Source organism: Cydia amplana, chromosome 4 (assembly GCF_948474715.1).
Source record: "Cydia amplana chromosome 4, ilCydAmpl1.1, whole genome shotgun sequence".
Lineage (NCBI taxonomy): Eukaryota > Metazoa > Arthropoda > Insecta > Lepidoptera > Tortricidae > Cydia > Cydia amplana.
Genome location: NC_086072.1, coordinates 20,757,810 through 20,772,905, shown reverse-complemented (window position 1 = coordinate 20,772,905; position 15,096 = coordinate 20,757,810). Strand labels below are relative to the sequence as shown.

Sequence of the window (15,096 nt, the reverse complement as noted above, 5' to 3'; positions counted from 1 at the left end):
AACTTTTGATATATTTTCACTGATTTCATAAACATAAGTCTTCACGGCATTTCTGAAGACATTTTAACACAGCGAATCCACGTTCTAATATCCATTTCCATGACGTATGTTAGCCAGGAGCCATTATCGATCTTTTTTTGATATTTATATACCATCTGTAACAAAATATTATCATTAAAAAAAATTACCTAATAAATTCAAAGTGAACTCGCTATCCGCTTTGCCCGATCCACTTTGCCCATTCAGTCAGTTAAAGAAATTAACAATTTAAAAAAAATAACCGTTAGATTATTTTGAAAGAAATGCGTTGTAAAAGGAAGATACTATAATAAGCAATAGAAGCATCTTGAATTAAAATTCGAGACAATTACTAGGACAAAATAACATACAATGTACTTACCTTTCAAAATCGAACATTTTGCACTAAAAACACATTTTGACTCGTCACCGACGACGCTCACAGCGACCGCTCCCTGTGACGCTTGCCGCTCATAGAGCGAAGGATCCTGAACATCCCACTTGTCAAACATAACGTCTTCATTCACAGATTGATCGATATTGCGTGACTTAAAACAATAACTCTAACGGTTTACAATTCTACATCAACTGATCAAGACGCTACAGGCAATTTAACACAAACGTAACATAAAAGATGGTTACATCATTGAACGACGCGAAACAAACTCTAGGGGCAACGGGAGTGCTAATTGCGAGGTTCATAATTCAATCTACAGGTTTAATTTATTTTAATACGCTATATAATATAATTTGCGTGACGCTTCAGATATAGATAAGATAGGGAACGCTCAGGTCAAAATAACACTTTAGATTACTGTACCTGCAGCTTATGGGCTAACTATTCGAAAAGATCGATTACGGGTTCAGTTCAACAACGCCTTCAGGGTGCTGTTGCGTCTGTCGCACTTCTGCAGCGCGTCAGGCATGTTCGCGGACGCGCAGGTAGACGGTCTCTTTGCTACATTAAGAAAGCGCAAGTTCCAAGTCATATTGGAAATTCACCAGTAACGATGCGCTATCCCATACTAAATTAATATATTAATTTAGGGTATTGGAGACCCTAGACATAGAGTATAATAATGAACTAACCTCTGGCTGTGGCTGCACTCGTGCTGGCAATGCGCGTGCGATCTCTGGCGACGCGGAGCGTTCACGTTCGCGCATCTCGCTCGCCAACGCCGCCGCGCGCGCCGCTCGCGCTGCCACCTCGAGCGAGCCGCTGGATTTACTCCTAAAACAACGGTAGCAGGTCATATCTCGAAGCTACACATCCATAAACAAAAAAGCGGCCAAGTGCGAGTCGGACTCGCCCATGAAGGGTTCCGTATTTAGGCGATTTATGACGTATAAAAAAAACTACTTACTAGATCTCGTTCAAAACAATTTTCGGTGGAAGTTTACATGGTAATGTACATCATATATTTTTTTTTAGTTTTATCATTCTCTTATTTTAGAAGTTACAGGGGGGGGGGGACACACATTTAACCACTTTGGAAGTGTCTCTCGCGCAAACTATTCAGTTTAGAAAAAAATGATATTAGAAACCTCAATATCATTTTTGAAGACCTATCCATAGGTACCCCACACGTATGGGTTTGATGAAAAAAAAATTTTGAGTTTCAGTTCGAAGTATGGGGAACCCCAATAATTTATTGTTTTTTTTCTATTTTTGTGTGAAAATCTTAATGCTGTTCACAGAATACATATACTTACCAAGTTTCAACAGTATAGTTCTTATAGTTTTGGAGAAAAGTGGCTGTGACATACGGACGGACAGACAGACGGACAGACAGACAGACATGACGAATCTATAAGGGTTCCGTTTTTTGCCATTTGGCTACGGAACCCTAAAAAGATACGGGAAGCCTCGTAATCGTACTAGAGCCTGACTAACAACTGAAAGCAACTTAGCAAGTGACACAGTCTAAACACGTATAAACTTTCGAGTAGATAAAGTAGTGTATGTAACTGTACATAATTACTTAGGCATTAAAACACTCGTGTAATCCTATTAAGAAACTTACTCCGTTCGTTTCTTAAACCCACACTCGTATTTTAATGCCTTTCATTATGTAGCAGTCACATAAACTACTATTTTAATTTCCCCTCTATTTTAAACAATTATAAAGAAAATGGTAGGGTTGTTACCTGACAGGTCTGTCAATAGGGCCGAGCATGGACAGAGGCTGCGCCGGTGCGGAGGGTGCGGGGGGTAGGTACATGACGTGTCCGCCCCAAGAGAGGTAGTTTATGCCAGGCCGCCAGGGTATGGATTCCTCCTGGTGAAATAAGAAATACTTATAATAATTGTCAGCTAAAATTCTTGTCAGCATGAGATTCAGTTCTCTTTTTAGAATTCAGTGCCCATAAGGTACCAACCGGGTTCATATATTACTAAGCCGTAAAACAGGAATCGTTCAAATAACAGTGTAATTATAATGGAAGGCATTTTGTATACCTCTGAGCGGCTAAAACTATAAAACATCAAAATAATTATTAAAGCGTTGTGGTCATAAGAAAAAATATCAAAATAATACAACATTGTGTATTGGGATGAAAACTTTCGAGTATAGTTGGAAACACACTTGACTATTTTTCAGGAGGTAAGCATATATAATGCCGATTATATTTTACCTTTTCTGACGGTGGTGTAGAATTCTCCTCCTTATGGATTGCTCAACGAGTTCGGCGCGGATTTCGTCAAAAACCAGTTCTGTTCAGGCTCTTGTAGCATCGGCTCATGCTCCAAATCGAACCTTCTGGACCCCAACGCCGCTCCCAAAGCTCCCGAGTGAACATAAAGGATGGATAGACGATAATAAGTATAATAACTTACCTTTTCCGACGGCGGTGTAGAATTCTCCTCCTTAATATCATCTTCAGCAACCTTCGCCCTCGCAGGCGGCTGCAGCAGCAGCGGATTGCTCAAGGAGTTCGGCGCGGACTTCGTCAAAAACCAGTTCTGTTCAGGCTCTTGTAGCATCGGCTCATGCTCCAAATCGAACCTTCTGGACCCCAACGCTGCTCCTATAGCTCCCGAGTGAACATAAAGGATGAGTAGACGATGATAACTTACCTTTTCCGACGGTGGCGTAGAATTCTCCTCCTTAATATCATCTTCAGCAACCTTCGCCCTCGCAGGCGGCTGCAGCAGCAGCGGATTGCTCAAGGAGTTCGGCGCGGACTTCGTCAAAAACCAGTTCTGTTCAGGCTCTTGTAGCATCGGCTCATGCTCCAAATCGAACCTTCTGGACCCCAACGCTGCTCCTATAGCTCCCGAGTGAACATAAAGGATGAGTAGACGATGATAACTTACCTTTTCCGACGGTGGCGTAGAATTCTCCTCCTTAATATCATCTTCAGCAACCTTGGCTCTCGCAGGCGGCTGCATCAGCAGCGGATTGCTCAACGAGTTCGGCGCAGACTTCGTTAAAAACCAGTTCTGTTCAGGCTCTTGTAGCATCGGCTCATGCTCCAAATCGAACCTTCTGGACCCTAAAGCGGCTCCTAAAGCCCCTGAGACAGATTTCCGGAGTTTTTGGAGGCTGTTGAAGCCTTGTTGGAGCTGCTTGCCCTGGAAACATTCGTAGAAGCACGACATGCCTTTAAACTATGCGGGAATGGAGATGTTCTTATTGATAATGATGAGCTGATGAGGAATAAAGGAATTGGAAATTGCTTTAAGTGTGATCAAGATGTATAAGTCAATAAAGAAGAATAGTATAGTATTAAATCGGTCGAGGAAATAGTTTTTATGAATATTTTACTAAATAAGATCCAAAAATAGAAAGTAATACAGCGGGTGTTTCATCCTAATACAATTAGAAAATATATATGTGGTTCTTTGGATTTGCGTAGCCAATAGGAAATAATGAAAATTGAAATTAAAAAGGGTTTTTTATTTTAAATATTTTGTGATAGGCTCTTTGAGGCTGATCGAGTGATCGCTTTTGCGAGTATAACAAATTTCTGTATAACTTATTAGATTTTTCTCTTAGGTTTTTTTTAGGGTTCCGCAGCCAAATGGCAAAAAACGGAACCCTTATAGATTCGTCATGTCTGTCTGTCTGTCTGTCCGTCTGTCCGTCTGTCCGTCCGTATGTCACAGACACTTTTTTCCTAAACTATAAGAACTATACTGTTGAAACTTGGTAAGTAGATGTATTCTGTGAACCGCATTAAGATTTTCACACAAAAATAGAAAAAAAAATTTTTTTTTGGGGGTTCCCCATACTTAGAACCAAGGACCATAAAAGACTTGTGTGAGAATGTCAGTCCAGTCATTTATGGTCCTTGTTAGAACTGAAACTCAAAAAAGTTTTTTCCTCAAACCCATACGTGTGGGATATCTAGGGATAGGTCTTCAAAAATGATATTGAGGTTTCTAATATATTTTTTTTCTAAACTGAATAGCTTGCGCGAGAGTCACTTCCAAAGTGGTAAAATGTGTGTCCCCCCCCTGTAACTTCTAAAATAAGAGAATGATAAAACTAAAAAAGATATATGATGTACATTACCATGCAAACTTCCACCGAAAATTGGTTTGAACAAGATCTAGTAAGTAGTTTTTTTTTAATACGTCATAATAATAATAATATAGCCGTTTATTTCCAATAGAAAACGATACATGCTTGATTCATTATAAAGAACATTTTCAGTAACTTAATCTAATTATTATCTTGTTTAATTAATATTCTATTTTTGCGATTTTACCATATATAGGTATTGTATGTATTTTTTTTTCTGATTGTAACTATTGAATTTATATAAAGTATATTCTATTGGTTGTCCATTTATGGACATAGGCCTCCACCATACTATGCCATAATGTTATTTTCAGAGTTTTGTTTTATTGCTTTTAAGTATTTATAAATATATTATTATGCTTTGTCTTTCCTTAGACTGTTAAATCCCCTAAATACGGAACCCTTCATGGGCGAGTCCGACTCGCACTTGGCCGCTTTTTAGGGTTCCGTAGCCAAATGGCAAAAAACGGAACCCTTATAGATTCGTCATGTCTGTCTGTCTGTCCGTCTGTCTGTCCGTCCGTATGTCACAGCCACTTTTCTCCGAAACTATAAGAACTATACTGTTGAAACTTGGTAAGTAGATGTATTCTGTGAACCGCATTAAGATTTTCACACAAAAATAGAAAAAAAACAATAATCTTTTGGGGTTCCCCATACTTCGAACTGAAACTCAAAAATTTTTTTTTCATCAAACCCATACGTGTGGGGTATCTATGGATAGGTCTTCAAAAATGATATTGAGGTTTCTAATATCATTTTTAGGGTTCCGTAGCCAAATGGCAAAAAACGGAACCCTTATAGATTCGTCATGTCTGTCTGTCTGTCTGTCCGTCTCTCCGTCTGTCCGTCTGTCCGTCTGTCCGTCTGTCTGTCCGTCCGTATGTCACAGCCACTTTTCTCCGAAACTATAAGAACTATACTGTTGAAACTTGGTAAGTAGATGTATTCTGTAAACCGCATTAAGATTTTCACACAAAAATAGAAAAAAAACAATAAATTTTTGGGGTTCCCCATACTTCGAACTGAAACTCAAAAATTTTTTTTTCATCAAACCCATACGTGTGGGGTATCTATGGATAGGTCTTCAAAAATGATATTGAGGTTTCTAATATAATTTTTTTCTAAACTGAATAGTTTGCGCGAGAGACACTTCCAAAGTGGTAAAATGTGTCCCCCCCCCCCCCTGTAACTTCTAAAATAAGAGAATGATAAAACTAAAAAAATATATATGATGTACATTACCATGTAAACTTCCACCGAAAATTGGTTTAAACGAGATCTAGTAAGTAGTTTTTCTTTTATACGTCATAAATCGCCTAAATACGGAACCCTTCATGGGCGAGTCCGACTCGCACTTGGCCGCTTTTTTTCTAAACTGAATAGTTTGCGCGAGAGACACTTCCAAAGTGGTAAAATGTGTGTCCCCCCCCCCCTTGTAACTTCTAAAATAAGAGAATGATAAAACTAAAAAAATATATGATGTACATTACCATGTAAACTTCCACCGAAAATTGGTTTGAACGAGATCTAGTAAGTAGTTTTTTTTTATACGTCATAAATCGCCTAAATACGGAACCCTTCATGGGCGAGTCCGACTCGCACTTGGCCGCTTTTTTTTTTTACTTTTGGATTTTTCCTCCGAGATTGAGATGAATCACCCTAAGTATTAGAGAATTGTAGGAAGGTACAGAACAAAGAATTTAAATTTTCGTACCTTGTCACAGTGACAATCAATATGAAAGTCGCTAGGGACTTCATACTATTGTCACTGTGACGAGGTACGAAATGGTACTGAAATTAAATTCCTCGACCGTGCGCGAGCTTTAGATTACTTTACAGAGAATGTTTGGAAATGAAAAAAATTAAAACATAATATTAATGAGTAGTAGTAGTAGTAAAGCACTTTATTGTACAAAAACAGGTGCACATAAAATTCACATAAATTTAGGTACACAGGCGAACTATGAGTATGAAAGTTTCTAAAGTTAGTTCATTTGGTTAGTATGATGATGAAGAGTTAGTACTGAGTTCATTGCCTTTACTCCTCCTCAGCGAGTACGCGAGAGTTTAGGGTAATTAAGGCCAAATATTAGTCTGTTAGTTTATAATGTTAGTCAAAATTTAGAATAATTTTAGTTGGTAACTTTGGTTGAACGTCAACTTCATTTCATTGAGATTCTACTTAGGTGCGAATTCTATTCTAGCATTGTTAATTAATCGTCCGTATGCTCAATAGGGAATATTATGCGAAACTTTGCATAGAGGGCGCCACTACCACAATCTGAGGGTCTACCGCGACTTCTGGGGTAAACTTAACCAGATGTTTTTCTTCTTCACGGTCAGTCAGTATATTTAGTGCCAGTTTCACCATCCGTACTTGACACTGATCAACGTCACCCGGCGCGCCGCGGCAGTTTAGGTACTATGAAACTCTCTATTCAATAAAATTTAGCGAACTCTTTAACGAAGACAAACAGTTTGATGCAACCGACCCTTAAACCTTACATGTCTTAGCGCCACTTGGACCATCGCATAAACCCGGGGTTAAGCGATTAAACCTGGAGTTGCTATGGTTACCAGTACAATATGACACTTGGTTAACCGCTTAACCTCGGGTTAGTGGAATAATGCAAGTGGGCCTTATACACATATTTATATTCTCGTTCAACCAAAGTCCCCGCCCCCTACCCCCGCGTACTCCACCCCACTTCCCACTACCTTGTCGTCGCGCGGCAGACTCAGGCTGAAGGGCTGCGCGCCCGGGCTGTAGGTGGCCAGGCCGGAGCCCCGCGGCGCGGGCGCTCCGCTCACGCCGTCCGAGCTGCTGTCGCCGAGGTCCTGTTGGGGGGTCCAGGCTGGTGTTGTCTCGGGGACCTGTGCAAACAGTAAAATCGACTGGTAGAGAATGCCTTATGGCATATATTAAGTTCGCCTTTTGTATTATAAGGTTTTTCTTATGTGCAATAAAGATTAAATAAATAAATAAAATGCTTAAACAGGGCGACAATTTAGTATGTTTTTTTAATATATTTTTCACCTCAGCAGCTCGAACAAGGGTACTTCGCTACTTAAAAACAGTGAGCAAAGTCGCATTTTGCTCACTGAGTGAGACAAAATGAGCTAAATCATTTTGCTCACTGTTTTTAAGTAGCAAAGTACCCTTGTTCGAGCTGCTGAGGTGAAAACTTAATTGTCGGTATATATTAAGAAAACATGAGTGAATAGAGGTAAGTGATGAAGGAATACATTTTTCGGGTTCTCTAATATGTTCTCACTGCTGAGGTGAAAAGTTTTGTGAACTACACGAGATCAAAGTTATTTACATCTCGTGCGCTTTTGAGTCCCATACTACGCTCAAGATTCTAAATTAGATTCACTCGCTACGCTCGTGAATCTAGTATAGAATCTTTCGCTTGCACGGGACTCAAAATAAGCACTCGAAGAAATATCAAACTTTGATCTCTTGTTGTACAAATAACTATTATTGTTTCCATTTTATTTAGTTTTCTACTGTTTTATTTACACTTCAATTTGTAATATTTACAGGGGGGGACACACACACATATTACATTTCTTTTGATAAAATATATTTTTAAATGTGGTTTTTGCCTTAAAATACTGTTAAATACTCATGTGTGAACCGAGTTATGCGTAAATCATGCGGACAATTGATAAATATGATTAAAAACACCGCGACCATGGGTGTGTTGTGACCTGTGTTGACATTTGTCATACTTCACTGGCAAAACCACGACAATAAGAAATGATAACGAGGAGTCGAGCAAAAGCGGCAACAACAAGCGCACGCCCACCACCCCCGCCCGCCTCGTCCAGTTCCTCGTCCACACCGTCGTCAGGTGACGAATTCGCAACGGCGCCTGACACAGACGGGTCCAGTGACGAGAGCGGGCCGCCGCCGCCGCCGCCACGACCACCTGCGCGACGAGGGCGGCCACCGCTGCCGGCACGCTTGGGGCCTGCGGGACATCCTGCCCCGCCCACGGCTCCCGCTGCCGGTGGTATAGTGCGACGCATGAGATGGACTCGGCAAATGAACGAGAACGTCATGCGCGCCTATTATGGGGCTACAGAGGGGGGAACACAACTATCCGCCTATCGTTCAAGAATACTGCCTCTGTTTCAGGCTCTTGAACCCACCATCACCGTGTCGGAGCAACGATTATCGGATCAGGTGCGCGTCATTCAGCGGCTAAAGCGGTTGGATGACTCGACACTTGATCGGCTTCGCCTGGAGGCTCTCTCTGCTCGCGCGGCCTCCACCTCGGCGCGGGACCCGCCCGCGACGTTGCCGGATTCGGTGCCGGCACCCGACCAGGCACCGGGGGTACCGCGGGTGGATCTCAACGCCGACGAGGAGGAGATCGCGCAGAGTGTGAGTAGTACAGCCAATGAGCATCTGAGGAGGACTCTGGATGAGGCGATTACGCAGTATCGCTCCACTCCCAACACTAGGCCACGATTACCACGTTTGCCTATGAATAGACGCAATCTAGCGCTAATGGGAGCCCTAAACGCTTTACTAGAGCCATATCTACGGACTAGTAAAGATTTAGATGATACGCACGCGATCATGTATTGCGGAGCCATCGCGGCGTGCCGTGTTGCACGAGTCAAGTTTCCGGACTCTGAACGTGCACCTAGGACCGCCGGAGGTGCCCCCGCATGGCAAATACGGATCGAGCGACGTATCAGCTCCTTTAGGACTCTTATCGCAAAGCTGATCTGCTTCAGGGGGGGCAACAATCGCCCCCGAGTAATGCGCTTCGTAAACCAGGCGTTTGCGGGGACGGATATCAGGCCCCGCGACTACATGGCCAACGTTATGGAGCGCATCGACTTTCTAAAGCAGAAAGTCTATGCATGGGCAAACCGTATTCGCCGCTACAGAGAGCGTGTGGATCGATTCCAGCAGAATCGTCTTTTCCAGAGTGACCAAAGGAAGGTGTACCGAAAGTGGGAGGAAACCAACCTTCGTGAGTCCGACACGCAGCCGCCGGATCCTACTGTCATGACAGACTTCTGGCGTAGCATCTGGTCGGTGCCTGTCGGACACACCGAGGGGGGTTGGATGAATGTTGTCGAGCGTGAATGCGAGTCCATCGAACCTATGGGGGTAGTCACTATCACCCCCGATGACGTAAGTTGTGCCATCCGCACGGCCCAGAACTGGAAAAGTCCTGGGCCGGATGGATTGCACAACTTCTGGCTAAAATGGTTCCGATGCTCACACCCGTGCTTGGCAGCACAATTTCAACAAGCCCTCGAGCTTGGTTCTCTCCCACCTTCCTTAACAACTGGTGTCACCTTCCTGCTCTATAAGTCCGGTAGTACCACGGAAGCGAAGAATTACAGACCCATCACGTGCTTACCTACACTTTATAAGCTCCTTACATCCATTTTGAGGACAAAAATCAACGCGCACATTGTCGCTAACAATATTTTGGCCCCCGCTCAAAATGGATGTAGGGTTGGGTCCCGTGGTACTAAAGAGCTCCTCCTCATAGACATGACCATTTGCCAACAAATCCGGCGGAACAAGGAGGCCCTCTCAGCCGCTTGGATTGACTATAAGAAGGCCTATGATTCGGTGCCTCATTCATGGCTGGGGAGGGTCTTAGAGCTGTATAAAGTTGATGCAGCTTTGAGAGCCTTTCTAAGCGCGTGTATGAGACAGTGGACCACAGTCCTTCGTCAACCAGGAGGCGGGGATGACCGCCCTGGCCCGCAGGATTTCATAAGGATTGAGCGAGGAATATTTCAGGGTGATAGTCTGAGTCCCCTATGGTTCTGCCTAGCTCTGAATCCCCTCAGCACCCTGCAGAAGGATTTGGGACTAGGTTGCCGGCTTCGGCGAGAGGGTGAAGTCATTTCTCACCTTCTGTACATGGATGACCTCAAATTATTTGCACCAAATAACCAAGACTTGACGGAGCTACTGAAAACCACCGAAGTCTTCAGTAGTGCCATCAACATGGAGTTTGGTGTCGATAAATGTGCGGTTATGCATGTACAGCGGGGGAGGGTTGTAAATTCAACAAATTTACAACCTTCTGAGACAATGTCTTTCAGATCTATCTCTGAATCAGAAACCTATAAATACCTTGGTATGTCACAGTCGTTGGGTATTGAGGACGAGGGTATTAGACGGTCGGTGAAGGAGCGCTTTTTCAGTCGGCTCACAAAAGTTCTTAACAGTCTTTTGTCAGGAGGCAACAAAGTGCGCGCCTTCAACGCCTGGGTAATGCCCCTACTCACATACTCCTTTGGCATACTAAGGTGGACTCAGTCCGAGCTGGACGCCCTGGATCGGAGGGTCCGATCACTGCTCACCGCGCATCGCATGCTACACCCACGCTCGTCAGTTATGAGATTGTACATCCCACGGAAATGTGGTGGCCGAGGCTTCCTAAACGCCAAGGATCTCCACAACCGCGAGGTGTACAATCTCAGGAATTATTTCCTTAACAACCAGTGTGGGATGCATCGTGATGTGGTGGCAGTAGACAGGAACCTCACGCCGCTCTCCTTGGCAAACGAGAACTGGCGCAAACCTGTGGTACTAAGTACTGCGGATCGCAAGACGGCATGGGAGAGTAAGGTGCTACACGGGCGGTTCTACAAGGCCCTCACGGGACCCGATGTGGACCTGCTCGCGTCGGTGAACTGGTTACGATTCGGGGATCTCTTCGGAGAAACCGAGGGTTTTGCCTGTGCAATTGCGGACGAAGTTATGATGACGAACAACTATCGGAAATATATCCTGAAGGACGGTACGGTCGACATTTGTCGGGCATGCCGCCGTCCCGGAGAGTCACTCAGGCATATCATTTCCGGTTGCTCTCATCTTGCTAACGGCGAGTACTTGCACAGACATAATCTCGTAGCCAGGATTATTCACCAGCAGCTTGCTCTTCTATACGGCCTTGTGAACCGCGAAGTACCGTACTACAAGTATTCACCTGCGCCAGTTCTCGAGAATGGTCGTGCCACGCTCTATTGGGATCGATCAATCATCACTGACAGGACTATTGTAGCCAATAAGCCTGACATTGTGATAATAGATCGATCGCAACGCCGGGCCGTGCTCGTTGACATCACCATCCCCCATGATGAGAATCTCGTGAAAGCCGAGAAGGACAAGTCTAGTAAGTACCTAGACTTGGCTCACGAGATAACCGCCATGTGGGATGTTGATTCGACGATCATTGTCCCGATAGTTGTTTCAGCGAACGGTCTAATAGCGAAGAGTCTCGACCAACATCTTGAGAGACTCTCGCTAGGTGGTTGGATCAAGGGTCAGATGCAGAAGGCGGTGATCTTGGACACGGCGCGGATAGTCCGCCGGTTCCTCTCTCTGCAGCCCTGACCACCGGCAGCTTGGGCCTTGCCCCGCTGCTGGCGGCACCCTAGGTTAGGTTTTTTATAATATGTTTATATGTATTTTGTATTGTTTTTGTAAGTGTTTTTGTATTTTATTTTTATATCCATATTATAAAATAACCTAGCCTAAGAGTTGAAATAAATAAAGATTATAATAATAATAATAAAATGCTTTATTGCACACTACAAAAGAAATAGTACAAAAGTATGAACAGGTACAAAAATGTAGGTAACAACAGGCGGTCTTATCGCTAAATAGCGATCTCTTCCAGACAACCTTCAGATAGTGAGACGGCGAAACAGATTCAAGTTAACGGGTGGCGCGAAAATAAAACAAATAATAAAAATAAAATAAAATACATACACTACAAATATAAGATATAAAAATATACTACATTTATTACTATATAAACATTATATAAATAACAAATAAATATGTAAATGACAAAGGAGGCTAAAGGACAACGGCGAGGAGTTATAAGAAAACTTTTGAAAAAATTATGAAAGAGATAAATAATGATTTTTTAATAGGCTTTTAAAAATAGATAATGATTTAGCACGTTTGATATCAACAGGCAGAGCATTCCACAGCCGGACAGAGCGAAAACTGAAAGAGTTAATGTAAAATTTTGACGAAGAAGGAGGAGGAACAAGAAGCAGATTTTGAGAGCCTCTAATGGAGGAAAGATATTTAAACCGGGTTTTGAGATAACAGGGAGTATTGGGATGAAACAGTGTGGCATACAGGAGGGAGAGAATATGCATGTTGCGACGGAAACGGATAGGCAACCACTTAAGCTGCGAACGAAAGCTTGATATATGATCGAATTTGCGCAACCCGAAAATAAACCTAATGCACACATTTTGAAGTCGCTCGAGTTTATTCAATTGCTCTTCAGTAAGGTCTAAATAACAAATATCCGCATAGTCCAAAATGGGCAGGAGGAGAGATTGAGCCAGCGCAATTTTAGTGGCGAGAGGCAAGAAGTTACGAATTCGACGTAGGGAACCAACCGTAGCAAAGATCTTCCTACTCACCTCACTGATCTGCGGAATCCAAGAAAGAGTTCGATCTATGATCACGCCCAGATTTTTAACCTGGTTAGAAAAAGGAATAAGTACCCCATCGAAAAAAACACCAGGTAAATTTTCGAAGTCGACCCTTGCTATGCTTCTCGGGCTGCCAATAATAATTACTTGAGTTTTGGACGGATTAACCTTTAAACCATAGCAAGAGCTCCATTCAGATAAGCGTACTAAGTCGGTGTTAGTGGAATTGATAAGTTGGGGTAAACGGTCTACCGGGCCTTGAGAGTAGATTTGGAGGTCGTCGGCATAGAGATGATAATAAGAAAGGAGGTTTGAAGTAATAGAATTTATGAAAATAGAAAAAAGTAAAGGGGACAGCACGCCACCCTGCGGAACGCCAGCCAGCGTACTGCACCAAGATGAAAATGAAGAATTATCAGCTTTAATCCGTTGCCGACGACCATCCAAGTAGCTATGAAACCACGCCACTGCTGCAGGGGACACATTGAGAGAGCGCAAAATCCCCAACAAGATGTCGAAATCAACGGTGTTGAAGGCGTTGCTAAAATCTAGCAACGTCAACACCGTTAGGTTTCGGTTATCCATGCCAGATCGGATATCGTCGGAAATTTTTACTAGTGCGGTGACCGTGCTGTGGCCGGAACGAAACCCTGACTGGAGAGGATTTAGGAGAGAGTTTTTATTTAGAAAAGAAGTTAATTGCAACTGCACAAGACGCTCTAAAACTTTTGAGAGGAATGGGAGAATGGATATAGGCCTAAAATCAGAGAAGGAGGACGGGTTAGACTTTTTTGGAAGGGGAATAATGTCGGCGTCTTTCCAGGAATTAGGGAAACTGCATGAAGAAATTGAATTATTAAAGATATTGGTGATGATGGGAAGAAGGAGGTCAAGTAGAGGGAGTATCATGTTCCGGCCCACACAGTCGACGCCAATAGCATTAGATGTTATGGATAAAACGCTCTTCTCGACGTCACTCTCAGAGAATTCGGTGAAAGAAAAGGGAGAAAAATCTTGAGTTGACAAGGAAGAAAGATAGTTGAGAGTTTTAGCCTTAATTGGACCACTAAAAACAGTGGAGGAAGAGAAATGTTGGTTAAGGTCATTTATGTTAAGGCCGTTGGGTAACGGACTATTTACAGGCTTTCCAACTCCATAAGATTTTAGACATTTCCAAATTTTGGCTGGTTGACCGTCTACCACCGACTTATGAATGTGGCGCCGCTGAGCATCACGACACACAGTGCTGCAATGATTTCTCAGCGCGTGATATTTGGATTTGTTCCTGTCAGAAGCGTTCAATTTAAATTTACATTTAGCTCGATTCTTTTTTTCTATTAACGCCCTGATCTCGCCAGTCAACCAGGGAGCTGGGAGATGCCTTAATTTGATTGGGCGGATCGGAGCGTGAACATCGTAAAGTTGAATCAGTAGAGAATTGAAAAGAGCGACTTTGTCTTCTACGGTGCCAGCATCTGTGATCACACTCCAATCAATATTATAGGCGTCTTCGCGAAGTTCCTCCACCTTCAACCTACTAAAATTGCGCTGCATAATAATTTTGGGTTTTGCTTTAGGGGGACGAATTTTATATGATAAACAGAGCAAGTCATGATAAGAGAATGCATCGGCAGAGTGTTGACTATATTTCCCAACTAGCGAAGGAGAGGAGACCAGGGTGATGTCAAGAAGAGAGGGTGAACAGTTGGGAAAATGATGAGTAGCACCAGAGGGTAAGATAGAAAGATTACACGCCTCAACCAGGGACTTAAGAGATCTAGACCGGAAATCATTTTTTAAGAGACAAGTGTTAAAATCGCCCATAATTATATGGTGATTATAAGAAGGCATAAGGTTTTCGAGTACCTTTTCGAAAGAAGAGAAATAATCAATGTGAATAGAAGGAGAGTAGAAAACTCCGAGAAGAATTTTAGAGTTAGAAATCTTTAGCTCAAGGAAGAGGTACTCGGCGGCATTGGTAGAGGAAACTGACGAACTAATAATGGAGTAGGCAATATGGGATCGAAGATAAATGGCTACCCCTCCGCCTCCTCTTCCTATACGATCATTACGAAGCAAGTGAAATCCTGGTAGAGAA

At 43.0% G+C, this 15,096-nt stretch overlaps 1 protein-coding gene across 1 annotated transcript in view; it reads right to left on the bottom strand.

Annotated features, from left to right (window-relative positions):
- LOC134647415 (uncharacterized) overlaps window positions 1-15,096 on the bottom strand; it is a 120,153-nt gene that overhangs the window by 31,883 nt on the left and 73,174 nt on the right. Inside the window, exons 10-13 of the mRNA XM_063501769.1 lie at window positions 7,266-7,421; window positions 2,855-3,592; window positions 2,167-2,297; window positions 1,108-1,249 (exon numbers count right to left, since the gene is read on the bottom strand). Coding sequence (XP_063357839.1) covers window positions 1,108-1,249; window positions 2,167-2,297; window positions 2,855-3,592; window positions 7,266-7,421 — 1,167 coding nt within the window. The remainder of the gene's footprint in view (window positions 1-1,107; window positions 1,250-2,166; window positions 2,298-2,854; window positions 3,593-7,265; window positions 7,422-15,096) is intronic.